The sequence below is a fragment of the Perna viridis genome, chromosome 10, assembly GCF_037379345.1.
Source record: "Perna viridis isolate PV_CMFRI_1.1 ecotype Kerala chromosome 10, ASM3737934v1, whole genome shotgun sequence".
NCBI classification, from domain to species: Eukaryota; Metazoa; Mollusca; class Bivalvia; order Mytilida; family Mytilidae; genus Perna; species Perna viridis.
This window is the reverse complement of record NC_142454.1, coordinates 16820646-16838875: the sequence shown is the minus strand read 5'-3', so window position 1 is coordinate 16838875 and position 18230 is coordinate 16820646. Positions and strand designations below refer to the sequence as shown.

The window sequence follows — 18230 nt, the reverse complement described above, 5'->3', positions numbered from 1 at the left end:
TGGATTCCACATAAAATAGATAGCAAGAGACAGATACAGCGGTAGGGCAAGGGTCTTCTGTAATTTCAACAATATACTTTTGGTTCATATATATATATAGATATAGATAGATAAAATTAGGATTGAAACGCTCAACTTTTAGTGGTGAAGGCGAAATAATGAAAGGACAACAAATAATACAGAAAACAAGTTACAAAAACTGTGGACTAAGCTTTATACGTGATCTGAGTAGAAGAGGGGAATCAATCAAAGGGAACCAGGATTCGAATGGTAATCAATTTAACAAAACAAAAGAACGTTGACAAGACAAAAAATATATATCCACAACAAAGCACATAACAGCGCCAAACTAATATATACAAGACGTAAAAAAGTAAATGAGCAACTTAGACCCCATGACAGACTTGAAGCGTGGATCAGATGCACTTAATTATGAATTATGTACAGAAGTTAATAAGTGATCTGAGCAGGGGAAATATTCAAGAACAAAAATATTCGTAAATTTAGTTAGTTATTGTGTCGTTTTGTGTCAGACTATAATATTACTTCCCTATCGATTGTATTAAAACAATCATTGGCAAAATTAGATTATTTGCAAGTTTAAAAAAAGGAAAGAGTCCTATTTTGTGATCATTACTTTAATTCAATTGATAACCAATGAATTTAACTTTTATCATTTTGTCTATATCACCTTACTGATGTATCTAGTCGCCATAAAAACACTCCTACAACATAACAAATAAGTTATCAAAAAACATTAAATTGTAAGCCCTTGATAAATTGTACTTTAATCGAATAGAAATGTTTAAAAAATAGGGTCCATCTGTGTATTTCAAATATGACATCAATGCCATAGAAAAAAATCTAACAAAAATTTTATTTAGTGAAAGTAAGTGGTTTTTGAAGTGTAAACGCTCTTATTATGAAGGGCGTACTATTGTTTACCGCTCTCCGTTGGTCTAGTTTTATGACCACTAGTCCCATAATTAAAAAAGGTCTGCTAGATTGAAATAAACCTAACATGTGAGTAGAATATGTGTCGTGTTTGAAGGATGTTGCTTCCGATATTTCAATTAATGTTTTGTGAGATGCAAAAAATGTTCATTCTCATTTGGATAGTTAGGGTGACGTAAAAGCAAGCTGATAACAGAGATCATGATATTCATGATGCAGTGACAAATGTTGATTTAGATGACATACAAAAACAAAATATAGCAAAATAGGTTTTTGTTCGAAATTTCCCACGATACAAAACAAAAATTCCGTGTTCGGCTATAAGCATGGGCTGAGGGAATGTTGCCACAGACAAACAAACAATTGACAATTGCACATGAGAAATCATTGTGTGTGTCGTATAGTTTGTTTATGAGTCGCGGAAATAAGGTAGAAGGTTAAGATTTACGACAGACCGTTCCGTGTTTGTGGCGTGCTTTTTTCACATTATTTGCCTTAGATGCGATATAAATAATAGCCATTCTATGATTTTTCAATGATATAACGTCATTTTCCAGCATAAATGAGGTTAGAAGACCTGTCCAAATGCCCTTTCGTCTTCGAACCACATCTGCAATTAAGTTTTTCTGATAAGAGTAAAGGAAGAGATCGTTAGGCAGAAAGATTCAACATATATTTCTTCGCATTGTAAAATTTACTTTCGATAACAAACTCAAAATAAATTTGCTTTTTTGTATCATGTTTCAAAGGCAATACTTACTTTTTGACAGAGCAGTTTTTGATCGAAGGTACAGCTTTGAAGAAACCAGAAATTTCCATTACTAATTTGAACACAATTTCCGCTGCCAAAAGCTAAACAAAGGAGTTTAAGAACAGATGGTGATAAAGATTCATAATTAAGTTAAATTTAGTACATACACACATTTCTAAATTATAACCACTGCATTTGCATAAGACAGAATTGACATAAATAGGAAATAAATCACGGAAACTCCATTTTATCATTATTTTTCTATCACAGGTTGACCATTTATGCCGCATTATTTTACCGCAAGCGATAGCGAGGGGTAAACTATCGGCACAATTAGTCAGCTTGTGAAAAAACAATGATAAAATGAAGTTACCGTGATTTAATTCGATTCTAATAGGACAATTACGATACTTTGTTTTACATTTTCATGACCTTTTACGGTAATCTTACAACTGTCCATATTTGGCTGTACACTTTACGCTATGTCATTTGAAATAGTCGCTATTGTGAAACTTTGCCTTGTATTATTTACAATGAAGGAAAGCACGAATTAAGTAGAACGATGTTAGATATGGCAATAGTTGTTTGCATTATAAGGTGTTCACACATCGACGGGTACAATGTTTCAATCATTGACGGTTGTTATTCTTTGTTTTCATGCATGATAGCACCCGTGGCATGTTGAAAGTGCTACCGTGTAAGTGTGTAAGTGATGTTTACGGAATATAATATAACTTTTCTAAACCATAACATTCAATGTTTTATTTAATATTAAATATGAATTGGATGTTCATTCACGCTACTGAAATGAATGAAAACAGCTGATACACATCGGAGTGGGCAGTAATTTACACACACACAAGCCATGCCCAATAAGTCGCATGCTGCGCATATACCAAAAACAACCACAGTTGTGGTCTTAAAGCCTTTTAATGACGTCATATTAGAAATGCACAGTACACACTTACGAGGGAGATAAAAAAGATTCAGAAATAAATTGATAGACATTATTTACGACTCTTAGACACTTGAATTACTTTAAACATGAAGTGAAGTACAAACCCGTTTCTTTTGAGTTATGTGAAACAAAACGCAAAATAATAACACTATAAATATACGGAGAAACTATCGCTATACAAATGAAACACTTTACCAATGTAAATTAAGTAGCACCCCAGCTAAGAATCATGCAAAATGTGATTCATGGGTTAAGAGCCTACATATCTTTATTTTTGACATTTTGTTTTAATTGCCATGGTAAACAGAAATAAACATTCAATTTTTATATAACCCGTGTTTTTAGGAGATAAACAGTATATAGAATGCTCTGTGTATTTCAAAATTAAGGGAGATAACTCTGTAAATGACAGTCAAATACAATAGAATCTATTGGATTTTCAATGTTGATTATCTCCTAAGAGCAGGCAGATTTGAATGAATAATTACATTTCATAGTATAGACCCATACAACAACTTAATTACAAAAATAAAAATATGTAGCTTTTTTGAAATGTATCACATTTTTCAGATTTCGCATGATTCTTACAGAGACAGCTACTTAAATACTCAATGTCAAATTATGTTTAAACACAAACAGAATACTTAATTATAAAGATTTCATCATATATTTGAAAGAGTTATCAAGGGTACTAAGATTCTAGCGGAAATCAAAAGAATGTATTATTCAGGGACCAATACCAGATATAGAAAGCAAACACACACACACACACACAACTAATAACATAAAAGAACCAAAATAATATATATAAAGTAACAAAAGTAAATGTGAAAATCAGACTCTACTCACAACTGGGAGCATGGACAAGTTGCACCGGATGGGTAAGCAATCATGAATATTTCAAATGTGTTTATAATGCGAAATATTCATGCATGCAAATATTTTATATGTTCAGCATTATTACCCATTCCAAATGGTGGTGTAGCTATAGTAGGCCACACATCCGTTGCATTATACATGTTAACAACATTACCATTGTCTTTGCCGTAGCACGTCCAAACATAATCATCTGTAAAAAAACACCACCGGTATATTCACGCTGCTATGGAAGAGGGGGTTTAACATGCTTTAATACCTAGTTTTAAGTCACTCTTTCATTTGAAATACATGTACGAAGTCAGAAACATTGATGGTGTAACATCAATTTTGTCAGATTTGTTTTTAACTTGATTTTGGATCGGATTAGTGTTCAGTAATTTTGATAATACCCTTTTTAGTTCAAATATTGAAAAAAAAAAGCATAAAGGATCCAGCACAATTTATGTCAACATATGGGTCTTCTCCTATATAATACATATATATTTTTTATATTATATTATATATATTATATGTTATATATATTACATATATAATATATCTAACATATGTACAGTCCAAATCTGACTCACTATTTGACGGATCGATGACTGATGACTGAATGATCGCAGACGGACCGATGACAGGTGACCAATGACAGATCGATCACGGGTTTGTTAAGTAAAATGACGAATGATCGATTGGTGTAAATTTCAGAATTATCATTTGAACGAATCCAATTCAAGACCACAAACATTTTCCTTGAATTTAAAAATAACTTAGTTAATTACTTTAATAACAAAAACGTAAGAAAGACAAAAATGTTAAATCATGTCTAAATTTATGTCACTTAGTAAACATTTGAAAAAAACGGAAAATATATTTCGAAAACAATAGTATCCAACCATGATCTTGTGACGTACACGGAAGCGATCACCTGTTTAACAGATCGGTTTGACGGAATGGTGTCTGATCGGAAACTGTTTTATGATCGATGGCGGATAGCAATTTTAACATTTTTTGATCGGATCAGGTACTATAGGCCTGTATGCAACCACTATCACCAGTTAAGTACCAGTCAATATGTCCATATAAAATTCAGATAGTGCCAATAAAGTGATTCATGGTCAAGAAAACCCACCGGACAAATGATGATTTTTCAATCTATATATGCTATATTTTAATGTAACAATTGTCCTTTCTATATTCAGACCTGTACTGTTAAAGAAAATCATACATTTTTATCTTCCACTAAAATCAACCAAATCAAACAAAATCAAGAACAATAACTCGCACAAAGTGTCAATTTCCTGTACAATCTATATTATTTTTATCTCAAAAGCGCAACATCCAAATGAAAAACTAAGACAGATTATGTGATCAATAATTGTTTATGAACAAGAAATAAAACTGAATTCGGTGGATTTTTGACATGAATGAATCAACGCCTATTTGATTGTAAAAAGACAAATACTTAAATACAGAGATAACATACAGTCAAAAGCAATAATAATGAAATTAATTGGGAAGAGTGAATATCATATTTACACAGGTGCTTTGATTTTTTGCGTACCCACGTCTAATGTTACTATAACAAAAATCACCACGATACTTTCTCAGTTTCATAATTTATTAATGATCTCATAAATACATATATGTATATACTATAAACAATGTACACTGTTTCTTATCTTTTTCTACTAAGAAAGATATTGTTATGTGTTGATATAGAAAAGTCACTTTTTTAAATGTACCAAAATGCGTATCAAATTTAGTGTTATGTCAAATTTTGTCAACTCGTAGAATTTGGAATATGCGAATTTCATTCAAATTTTCAATGATATAGTCCTTGGGCCAGATAACGAAACCCTTTCCCCTGAGGGATGTTTGCAGATTTACATAGGATAAAATACATTAGCATAGCTGATCTGATCCGAAAGAAAGAATATCGTTTAGCTAAATCCTTTAATCTCAGTTTCCGCTATATAGATGATATATTATCTTTAAGCAATCCTAATTCGGGGATTTGATACATGGCATCTACCCCAAAGAACTTGAGATAAAGGATACTACAGACACTGTGAGGTCAAACTTTCCTTTCATCTGATGCAACATCCATTCAGCACCTGCGTATGTAGTGTTCATATCACAGCTCATACGTTATTCGCCATGAAAACTGATTTGTTCAATGTGTCATAATTTTCCTTTCCTCTTTCGTCTACCCAGGGCTTGACTTTTTTTAAAAGCAACTCGTCGAGTGTTTCTAGAAAAGCAGAGGACGCTTACCCTACCGGTGCACCTGGTCCATGCTCCCGATTTTTGGTCGAGTCCGAGTTGCTCATTTGCTTTTCTTACTTTTTATGTATGGTTTTATGTTATTTTGTGTTCTTTGTTGTGTACGTCTGGTTTTCATGTCTGGTCTTTGTTCCTGGATTGCGTTCTTTTGATTGCCGCTATAACCTTGGTTTCCTTGATTACTTATTAACATTTTGAACATAAATTCTGTCATTTAACCTCAATTAGGATTTCAATGCCGCAGCAAGGACTTTGTTCCATTGAAACCAGGCTTAAAAGTATGCCTGTTTGCAAGAAGTCCTTTAAGGGGTTATCGATTGTCAATCGATGATTCATTTGCATGTGTATTGTAGTAATTGAAAACTCATTTTTTAACCAAAGTTTGTCATTGCACGTAAAGGCATTGACTATTTTCTGAATCCTGAGTTAGCGCTGAACTTTTTATTATGACAAACAGCAGAAATCTATTCACACACTTCAATTATGAACCCTATAAAGGTCTAAAAATTCCTTTGGGTGAAGGGGGTTTATGCTGGCCCGTGATCTAAAAATACATTACTTTTAGCTCGTGGTTTTAAATATAACTTGCTTTTTTATATAATAAGTACGCAAGCTATGTATATTAATCTTTTCTTTTGAAAGACAGCGAAATTACAATGAAAGTAAGACACCGACAACTTTGTTTAATTATATGTTCGATGTATACTTCTGTTGTATAATATGAAATACTTTACTTACTGGGATTCAATTGTCCATATACAAAAGAATGTTCTGCTAATGTTTGTGGGCAGTATAACATAGCCCCGGCAGCATTACACACGTCCTAAAAATGAATGGAACGTTACCTTAGTAATAGAAGCAGTGCTTGAATGGTTATTGTAACCTGTTGAATTTTTGTAGCAGTTTAAATTTTATTTTTGCGACAGGTTCGGTATACAGAAATTAATACTGTTTTTAACACCTTCTCAAACGAAAATTGAAATAAGACAAGGACTATGACGATATCAGATACGATGACACTATTTAAAATGAAACGAAATACTTAAGGAGCAGAAGTTTGTGATTGAAAAGATAAAATCTAAAAGATATATGTAAAAGCAAATATTGTAACCAAAAGGGAAATTAGCAAGTATTTGTTTTTCAAAATTATCGCATTTATTAAGATTACAAATGTCTGGCGTGTTTGTCATAAACAAATTTCAAATTGCAATCAATGCTACCCAAGCCACTTCTAACTAAAACTCTAAATTTATTTATGGTACATCTGAAAACCCGTCACACTAGGCGACTATCGCACAAAGCTCATCGCGGTCTCAAATAAATAGATCGCGGTGAGATCGTGGGTCGAATTGCTAGAAAATTTATATTTTCTGTGTTTTTACAATGTTACAAATGTACCATGTCCATGCATTGCGTCTTCTGCGACCACACCAAATCCTTATCACGTTCAGACCATGATCTTACTACGCTTATCATGATCTAACCACGCTCATTTCGTTCTTAAGTGGACCTTATCACGATTTGCCTTATTGTTACACGGTCATTCTACACTTCTACACGATATTATATAGATCTGACTACGCTCCTACTGCTCTTCCTGTGCCGTATAGATATTGTTGTATTCCTTTCCTCTCCCAGTCGATACACCGATTGTTTTGCAAACAATGCACAAAAAACCAAATTTTCTAGATTGATGTGGTGGTAGAGGAAGAGGTCGAGACAGAGGGGCACCACCTGATACCTCTCTAGGCAAAGCAGAGGCTTCAGACCTACCTCAGCCGGGGACAATCTCTGTTACTTAAAATAAAGAGAAGATGTATTTATTTTTAACGGTAAATATGATACAAATGTCTCTAGTGTGGTGAAAAACCCATGGAAAAGAAAGACAAAACATCTAAATTGGTTAAAGATTTGATGCTTGAGGAACAAAGGATGATAGAATGGTTGGAAGCACACCCAATTATTTACAACAAGAAAATGACAACGTTCATGGACAGCGACAAAAAGGAACAAATGTAGATGAAGGTGGCTGAACTTATTATCTCAACCTTGGTGCACGAGTATGATTACCAGTAATGATCGATTAAAGATGTACAAATCTGAGTAAGCTGATCATGAACTTACAGAGAGATATGATTCAGTCATTTGCATTTTGTATTCGATATTCGGTACTTCCGACGGTCAACCAGTTAACCGCTGCAACCCCTAAATCCAACACAATAAAGCCGATTAATCACAAACTAAACACAAACGAATATAGTGTAATTTCGATGTAGTCGGGCTTATCAGTTTACGACGACATGGTCTTGTGTTTTCATGATTCAGTAAGGATGGATATATCTAAACTAGATGTAGAGTTTAATAATGTCTCCATAGATGGTCTCCTTCCTTTCATACAAAGACCTCTTGGACTTCATCACATTAGAACCAAACTTTATTCTATACCTCTCACTCTACTACACTCCCTTTACAAAACAAGTCTTGACACTCCTGTTTCTGACCACACCTCATCATTATACAGACTTGTTGCCATCATTTTGGATATTGGTTTCCACAGACTCTTTAAACCAGTTTGTGTGAAAAGTCAAGATGAAGAAAAACGATCATTTCTTCCACTACTGTTTGTCAACAAAGGTATAGATGCAATTAATTTGGCTAACATCCTCCATCACAAAAACGTTACCAACAAAATTCTCCCATATAAGACAAATCCATACCAATTATTTCATATTCCTATACTTCACCCATGGCATCCAAAATTTTCAGTTATAAAAGGCTATTGCAGAACCTCGAGACTGAGGACTTCAAGGCTAAACCACCTGACTGTTCTTGCAAAACCTCTCCATTCAAGTATGTCCTTCTGGTCACGTCGTTACGGAAGTACCGTGAACCACGCTCCATAAATTGGAATTATAACTTTAAAGTTCTTATGGATGCCGTCGAGGACTATGCAAGAAAATGGATAAAACGAGAACAAGACATATATTCTCTGTCAGAGTGGTTAAAGGCCATGAGGTTTTTAATTTTGAAACGAATGAAAGTTTTAAGTAGGTCAATGAGTTCCAAGGCTACATCAGTTTTCAAAGACCCCGATGTAGCAAAAACATTGTCTACTATACATGACAAATATGTTGTCGTACCAGCAGACAAAGTCCAAAACAACATTGTTTTTGTCTGCAAAACGTTTTATATCCAATGTTTATTATCAGAGGTAAAGGTAGAAAATAATAACAGTGATACGACCTATACTGCTACCACTCTGTTTAAAAGAGGAGATTGTGGAAAACCATAAATCTGTGCTATCCTCTTGTGGTCTCTCTACCAAGAACGATGATTGTGATTTACCGTCTATGTACTGGATTCCTCAACTTCACAAGAATTCATACAAACAACATTTCATAGCTGGATCTGCAAAATGTACCACCAAACCTCTTTCAAAACTTTTAACTTCTATACTCACAATTGTCAAAGAGGGTCTGCAGTCCTACCACAACACTTGTTACTCCCGTAGTGGTATTAATTCAATGTGGATCCTGAAAAATTCGAAAGATCTTGTGGAGACAATCAGTTCAAGACTATTATCTGAATATAATAGCATTAAAACCTATGATTTTTCAACACTGTATACTTCTATTCCCCATACTCAGTTAAAATCCCGACTTAAAAACATACATCGCTGTTTTTCCAAAAAAGGTGGTACACCTAGATACAAATATATAGTTCTTGGTAGAGATTCCTCATACTTTGTAAGAAATAATTCCAAATCATCTTCCAAATATACAGAGGAAGATGTTTACAAAGTGCTGGAATTTTTAATCGACAACATATTTGTCCAGTGTGGTGGACGTGTTTTTTCAACAAACGGTCAGCATTCCAATGGGTACAAATTGTGTTCCTTTACTTGCTGACCTATTTCTTCACTCTTAAGAGGCTGACTTTATAGCTGATTTGATCAGAAAGAAAAAATATCGTTTGGCTAGATCCTTCAATCTCAGATGACGTATTATCTTTAAACAATCCTAATTTCGGGGATTTGATACATCGCATCTACCCAAAAGAACTTGAGATAAAGGATACTACAGACACTGTGAAGTCAGCCTCATATCTTGACCTACAATTAGAAATCGATGGTAAGGGAAAACTATTGACCAAACTTTACGACAAACGTGATGACTTTTCATTCGGAATTGTAAACTTTCCTTTCATATGTGGCAACATACCTTCGGCTCCTGCGTATGGAGTGTTCATATCACAACTCATACGTTATGCCAGAGCTTGCCGAAACTACGCAGACTTTTTGTATCGCGCTAGAACTCTAACAAATAGGCTTCTGGAACAGGGTTATGTTGCTACAAGATTGAAGTCATCACTACAGAAGTTTTATGGTCGTCATCATGAACTCGTGGATCGTTATGATGTATCCATCGGCACCATGAAAACTGATTTATTCAACGGGTCATAGTTCACCTTTCCTCGTTTGTCTACCCCGAACTTGACTTTTTATGAGCAACTCGGCGGGTGTTTGTAGAAAAGCAGAGGACGCTTACCCTACCGGTTCACCTGGTCCATGCTCCCAGTTTTTAGTGGAGTCCGAGTTGCTCATTTACTTTTGTTACTTTGTATGTATGATTTTATTTACTTTATGTTCTTTGTTGTGTATGTCTGTTTCCCATGTCTGGTCTTTGTCCCTGGATTACATTCTTTTGATTAAAGCTATAACCTTGGTTCCCTTGATTACTCTTTAATATTATTTTAAGTGAAAATTACACAAACATGAAAATCAGTCGAAATTGTCGTAGTAGAATCGTTGTCGGGTCGTATTAGGGATGTGGTTAGGACGGCATGTGATGAAATCGTGCTATTGCACAACGTTTTATGAATGTGGTATGGTCGTATAGAAGCATGAATAGGTCGTAGTGAGGACAAGATCGTTGTTGTATTAGCGTACTGACACCGCATTATGATTGCAGTACAGTCTTTTCTACCAACATTGGGCTTTCTTTACGCCCCCGCTGCTATGATACTACGACGATGACGGTCTTATCACGACAAATACTACCCTAATACGAACAAATTTCGCCACGACTGTACTACGTATGTTTGGACAAGGTTGTCCTTGCTCATTGCGATCATGAAGACCTTACTATGACCTCACCACGACCTTACTGCGATCATCACGGTCGTGCCACGAACGTCAGATTCTGTCATTGTTTTACTAGAGAGCGTGCTGCAATCATAGCCTACTGAGTGACCGTTGGCAAACCGTGCTGGAAGAATGCTTTCTATACGACAATAGAAAACACTTTATACAACATACTCGAAATGACTTGCAACAGTAGAATTATTTCTATAGAGAAAATAGTTGATCTTTGCAGAAAAAAAAAGAAATAAGTTTTAAGTTAATAAATATTCAATTCATAAGCTAAAATATATATTTCATGAAAAAGAACAAATTTAACGTGTAGCCGTGTGCGTAGTGTAAAGAAGTAGCCTTGTGAATAGCATATGAATCATCGATTATTATTCCAATTTGAATCATTTTTTATAACGACCACTTGTAGGTTTAATTATAAAAAATGATAAAAAATTATTGTATCAATTAGGTTATAACCAAAAAAGTATGCATTTTCATGACATTTGTACGACAAACAATTTTGTAGCTAAATGATTGAAGTGTTTACAATTGCAAAATTGAAACTAAATACATGACATGTATGAACCTTGGTTCCCATGATTACTTTTTCTGAATAAGAAAAATAATTTCGATAAATAAACAGACTTAATTTCACCTTGATTATACTCGACGTCACATACAACACGTTTTCGAATTGAAGCTCTACTTTTTAAACCGTCGGGACTTACCGCTAGAATTGTCTCTCTTTTATTTAATATGAAGATAGTTCGCATATATGCATGACGTGTTAGTACCAACGAGTCGCTTATTAGCTTAAATCATGCGTAGCAAATCCTTACGAGAAAATCCCATACTAATATCCGCCATGTTGGTTTCTACGGGACGATTTGTTTACAAACGAAGTTCGTAAGTTCCCGTCGAACCCTGGTGACAATCGTCTGCTTGATCAACTTCTCGGTATTGTACGTTGTTCGCGTAAAATAAATCCGAGATATCCGAAATAACGCCGAAATGCATTCTGGGTTCTTCGGTTTTTGGACAAACCATTTAAACGTAAACAACATCGCCAAGGAACCCGATCACTGTAAACATGGTCAACTTTTTACAATGTAAATATTGGCATCGAGAATCAAAATCTGACGGGAATTTAACAATTCAATGTTTAGGGAGAAGCCGTTTGGCTAAACGAATGAGCAAGTCATTTAAGACAATTTAAACGACGGTAGGTGTCAATAAAGTCGTAGAAAATATTTTTATTCAAATTTTAACAGTATGTTATTTATGTGACGCCGAGTATAATTAAAACGATAAATAAACAGACTTCATTTCACCTTGATTAATTAAAAGTTAATAAAAAGTTAATAAAAAGAAGAAACAAGGAGCGTCGTATTAATAATATGTAGCACAATACGTATGATTACTGCTGTTACAAAAATCAAACAAAAGTCAATCGATGTCAAAATAATTTGAACTTAGAACGGACAAAATTCATGGGTTGACGCCGTTTTTCCAAACCATTTCTTTGCAATGAGAAACATGAACACACGTTAATAAATGAAAAACAAACAAACAAACACAAAACCATCACAAAGTTCATATCAATGTTTATACTTTTAACAGATAAAGGTTTGTAACCTAGTCTTGAATTTCGATGTAATTGAATTTATCTTGGCTGTGATACGATAAACTAATAATTTTATGTTTTGAGAATAAATACATTGAAACTGTTAAAAAGGGCATCAACACATATACTAAATAAACTTCAACGTATTTTACTAGTTTTTTTTTCGGTAATGTTGAAATGTTTTTAAAAACCGAATCGTGAACATACTTTATTTTCGAAGTATCCATCATCTTGAGTTGCATTAAATGTATAGCATCTTTGTGTTCCGTCGGGTAATGTTAACACTTGATAGCCCAGAGGACACATACACATAGGTGCTGAAATAGAACAAGTGTGTAAGAATGGTTCTTTTCCATGCAAACATGAATGACTCAAAATGAGACACATACATGTACAATGGCCTAATCTGATTATTCGTCGTATTTACAAATTGTTTCTATGATTGTGTGAGGAACATAAGGTGTTGAGTTGTATTGATATCTTTTACATATATAATAAGAGCTTTATTTCGTTTTACATAAGTATGTGTTGTACTCAAGGAAATTAGTAACGGTACGTGTAGTGTTATTTAGTAGGTCACTCTCAAACAGTTGTAATAAGGGGATTCAAATACAATAACATACAAAATGTAAATAAGATCATGTTGATGTATAAGCATTGGCTTGCTCATTACAAATCGTAGTCAGATTAATTTTGACATGACATGATGAAGAGAGCGATTTTCTTATATTTTTTTATATTCAGTTATATTTTCGTGACACAGTTATATGTTTTCTCGTTTATTTTGAAAATTCAGAAATCGTTAAAATCTTCGGCACATTTTCTTTTCAATATACAAAATTGTATACATTCTTTTGAGAAAATTCAACTTTAATTCGCAATTTTTTCTTTAAAATGCTACATTGTTGACAAAAAGGCATCATCAGATTATATTTTGACACAAAGGTAATTTCCCTTGTTTTTGATGTTCAAGTAATAAATAACCAAAACCAAAAACAATATTTTTGAAGGTTGCTGGATTGTCGTGTCACCGAATTTAAACAATAAGACATTAAAGGAAAAAAAGTATTTACACCTTCGTTTGATAAAATGTGTAAGAAGAAATAAATTTGAGTTAAGGCATTTTTACATTTTCGTTATTTTCAAAGCAAGGGACTCGAGTAAGTGTGCTTCTGTCTAAAGAAAAAAAAATACTTAATACAAATTTCCTATATTATATCAATTCACCCAGATGTATTCGGTATGTTCTCTACAAAATCTCTTTAATGTTAGTTTTCTTTTGAATTAAGTCATAAAACTTATCAGGGTCAATTGTAAAATAGTATTCAGATTTTTTGGAAAATATTTTCGTTTAATTTTCTTTCTTAAAAGATTTAAAATAAAATTAAGCTGCAAAAATTCAAATGACACCTTTATTGTTGTCAAAATGTCTCTTTTGTTTCTGAAGTTTTTCCATTCAAAATTTTTGTGTAAACGATGTGGTTAACTTACCATCTACATTAATACTCAAACTGACATAAATACATTTTACTTAGTGTACCCGATAGTTCCCTATATCTCAATTGAAGCAAATTCATCTGGTTACAATATATTTTCATTAAATTTGTAATTTAATCTAAACTTGAGAACCCACTTTGTAAAATGACAACAGTTAAATCTTACCATTCTTTTCAGGCACTTAAGTTGTGTTGGTTATACATTTGTAATCTAAAAATACACATTCAAGTCATACGTATTTGATAGTCCCAATGCAGTATGGTTTATGGAGATTTCATTGTTTTTAAATATACCTACCACAACACTCTGTTTTTGGGCAACATCCTCCTCCTTCTACTGTACCAGAACAAGTCCCTTTCAGAACACACTTATATCCATCACCCCTTCTGGCACATGCTAGCAAAACGCAACGTTTTTAATCATTTTTGACAAGTAGCTCTTTAGTTAAATGATGTCCTTTTGCCAATAACAAATTTGTATAAAGACTCACAACACAAATATCAATCCACTGTTTACAAAATTTAAGATATATGTTGAAAATAGCAACCAATAATGAAGAAAAATATACAGTAAATAGGGTAGAGAATTGGCAATCATGAAAATCCAAATTTTGATCACGAGTGTCGAAGATCGCTTTGATTTCACAAGTGTATATTTTTAGAAGGTGAAGTGATGCTATTTAGTTCATTCTATTTTCAATAATTATTTTAAGTCTTCTGTACTGTCTTGACTACTGATTTTAGCGCTTGTGACTGGTGACAATTTTAAGCTACCCATTTGTGTTGAACTATTACCTAGATTTTAACTGTTCGAAAAATTTGTTACTTTCATTCATTTTTTTTTTATTTGATTATTGTACATGTATAACGAGCTGTCATTACGAGACATTGCCAATACCTTTGTTAAGTAAACACAATAGCAATTTTGAAACCTGTATTTAATATCAGCACGGTGAACTTTTTTAACATAAGTCAGAGGTTGTAATATACATAGTGTAATATAATGTAAAAATTTTGAAAGTTTGTATTGTAAAACAAATGGAGGGTACTCCCTCTCCAGATCATCTTCCTCAAAAGCAATTATTTTGATATTATTTATCTTCTCTTGTTACCTCAGCTGACAAACAAGTAAAAAGGTAATCGATTTTATTGCCATACTTTACTTCATTAAGTCAAGGGAAAAAATAATAAGAATAGAAGATAGATACCTGTAATAAACACGCACCATATATAAATATACAATGAAAACTGAACTCGAAGTAAATAACCTGACCAGACTCAATTCATAATTTCATAATTCCCAAAATAACTTGAGATAAAGGTTACTACAGATACTGTGAAGTCAGCCTCATATCTTGACCTGCACTTAGAAATCAATGGTAAAGGAAAACTATTGACCACACTTTACGACAAACGTGATGACTTTTCATTCAGAATTGTAAACTCTCCTTTCATCTGTGGCAACATCTCTTCGGCACCTGCGTATGGAGTGTTCATATCACAACTCATACGTTATGCCAGAGCTTGTCGAAACTACGCAGAAATTTTGTATCGCGCTAGAACTCTAACAAATAGTCTTCTGGAGCAGGGTTATGTTGCTAAAATATTGAAGTAATCAGTACAGAAGTTTTATGGTTGTCATCATGACCTCGTGGATCGTTATGATGTATTCATTTTCACCATGAAAACTGATTTATTCAACAGGTCATAGTTTTCCTTTCCTCGTTTGTCTAACCCGAACTTGACTTTTTATGAGCAACTCGGCGGGTGTTTCTAGAAAAGCAGAGGACGCTTACCATACCGGTGCACCTGGTTCATGCTCCCAGTTTTTTAGTGGAGTCCGAGTTGCTTATTCGCTTTTGTTACTTTGTATGTATGATTTTAGTTACTTTATGTTCTTAGTTGTGTATGTCTGTTTTCCATGTCTGGTCTTTGTCCCTTGATTACATTCTTTTGATTATGGCTATAACCTTGGTTCCCTTGATTACTCTTAGAATGAAGACAATATGAATAGGTCAGGAAATATCCTGGATTTAACTTTAAAAATCTGTCTTAAAGATTTTAATCGAAATGTATTTATTACTGGTATATGGTCTCGTTGCAAATTTAAGTAAGTGTGAAGGTTAATTCCACAGCGATTTTATTTTAAAAACGAGTTTATAGTGGTCAAGTAATGTCATCTGTATGAATCAGGCAATAGGAAAAACATCGTAAAAATAACCAACCGTTTTTGAAAGTGTAAGTTGGCTATTTTCACCATTATAATCGAATCGTGAAATAAAGACAATATTGTCTATGTTGTTAAAATGATTTATAATTTGAAATTATATAAACCTTTTTCAATTTTCTAGCATTTTAAAGGAATATTTCGAAACATAAGCAGATATAAAAGTGGTAATTTTAAAAAGAGAAGTCTTCCAAAAAGTATTTTTACAGATCAGTAAAGTAAAGTTTGACAAACGAGAATCTGTTATTATTTTTTTGCATCGCCTTTTTCTAATAAGAAACTGTACTTTCTCGCAAAAATAAAACAAACCAATAGCGTCTGCTCCCGGAGAAAACTGCTGGAAAATTGTAAATACCAGTAGTAGCAATACACACGCTCTCATGACTCCTACGTTCGCTATTATCTTTTATTCAAGACAGTACGGAATCTGAAATATATATATAATGATTAAAGAAAATACAAAATGCCAAATAAATGCGGGGAAATTTTCAAAGTAAAACATCATTAAAATAAAACAAGTATAAACTTAATTCAAGCAAAATGAATAAAAGTGTTCCAAAAATATCGAAAAAGTAAGGCAAATCTGGCACCGAGTTCTACCATATACTAATACAATGAATGGAACCTCAGTATTTAATTGCTTTTTATTTGTTTGTGATCTTGCATATTTCGTTAAATTATCTATGACGTAGTCTTAATAGGGCTGATCAGTTCCCTCGGGTTTCTTTTGTCTTTTCTGAAAACAGAATCGACCAATGATTTCAAAACAAACAAAACACTTATCAATGAAAATCAGAGACATGTATCAGGAAAATACTAAATTAATCATTTCAGAAAAAGAAACAAAAACTACGGAAATGTGACTTCATATGTGGCACCAAGGTACATGTACGTGCTGTTTTTAGAGTTTATTTTTACGCTAATAATTATAAAATCTACTATCAAAAATTATTGAACGAAATTTGATCATCTCCTTTTTGTAACATATTTTCATCACTCTTATCGTTGCATTATCATGTCTTTACTCATCTTTTGTGCATTAGAATACGCTCATATCACGAAAAACACTTAAACAGAACATTCCACACACAACCAAAAACTAAAAAAAATTAAGAGAGTTTAAAAAACTTTTTCACGGTTTGCTGCTTATTTGATTTAAAAGCTTGTCAAATTTCGGAGAGTTATGTACCTGTCCATTTAAACAATATAACGATAAATTTAAACATAATGACAAGTTCGGCTAGTTGTTTTTAATTTTTTTTTTTTTTTTTTTTTTTTTTTTTTTTTTTTTTTTTTTTTTTTTTTTTTTTCCTCAAGCCAGCAAACGCTTTGTTAAATATTTTGTTTCATGCAATTTCAATTATTTCAGATTTTTCAGTTTGTTCTTTGGAACAATAGCAAACATTTGTTTGATTTGCACAAACCTTGAATCTCTTAGATTTTCCACGTCCTCCTTTGATGGTTGACAGCAACACTAATTTTGAAGTAATTAGTAGTTTAGTATTTATATGTCAAGTCGTAACAGCTTGGTATTTGTTTGCGGGGATAGGTCCGTAAAACGATTCCATAGTTATTTGTTGCTTAAATAGTAATTACTGAATAAATCTTTTCTCACTTAGTGTCGATCAGTGTCGATTCGTTTGCTGTCGATGAATTGTATGAATATTAGAGTTGGATAAAACATTATGAGCATTATATCTCAAATCACAGTAAAGTGTAACTTAAAAATGATCACATGTATTTATCTGAAGTACACGCATGTATTTGTGACGTTTAATTGTGGAAACAGACAAACTTTCATTTTAGACATCAATTATCAAAATAATTGACAACGTGTCACATATCCAATAATCATATTCATGTTTTATAACACAACTTTGTAGACTCCTTGCGTGCCTTAAAAGTTACGTAATTATATAGTTAACTGGCGTAATAT

At 33.1% G+C, this 18230-nt stretch overlaps 1 protein-coding gene across 1 annotated transcript; it reads right to left on the bottom strand.

Annotated features, from left to right (window-relative positions):
* Positions 1-622: 622 nt before the first annotated feature.
* LOC148604746 (uncharacterized) lies at positions 623-17812 on the bottom strand. Its single transcript, XM_088549981.1, has 8 exons — positions 17719-17812; positions 16604-16721; positions 14366-14464; positions 12779-12888; positions 6552-6636; positions 3628-3732; positions 1715-1806; positions 623-725 (listed from the first exon to the last, which is right to left on the bottom strand). The coding sequence occupies exons 2-8, from the start codon at positions 16674-16676 to the stop codon at positions 705-707; spliced, it is 585 nt and encodes a 194-aa protein (XP_088406107.1). The 5' UTR covers positions 16677-16721; positions 17719-17812; the 3' UTR covers positions 623-704.
* Between the last annotated feature and the right edge of the window lie 418 nt (positions 17813-18230).

Bases quoted from the DNA above. Each gene is read 5' to 3' on its own strand.
- LOC148604746 (XM_088549981.1), bottom strand. From the start codon at position 16,676: ATGAGAGCGTGTGTATTGCTACTACTGGTATTTACAATTTTCCAGCAG. The intron at 12,889-14,365 runs GTAGGTATATTT...GTTCTATTTCAG, and splicing joins CCCAAAAACAGAGTGTTGTG to CACCTATGTGTATGTGTCCT. The intron at 726-1,714 runs GTAAGTATTGCC...GTTATGTTGTAG, and splicing joins AAAAACTGCTCTGTCAAAAA to GAGTGTTTTTATGGCGACTA.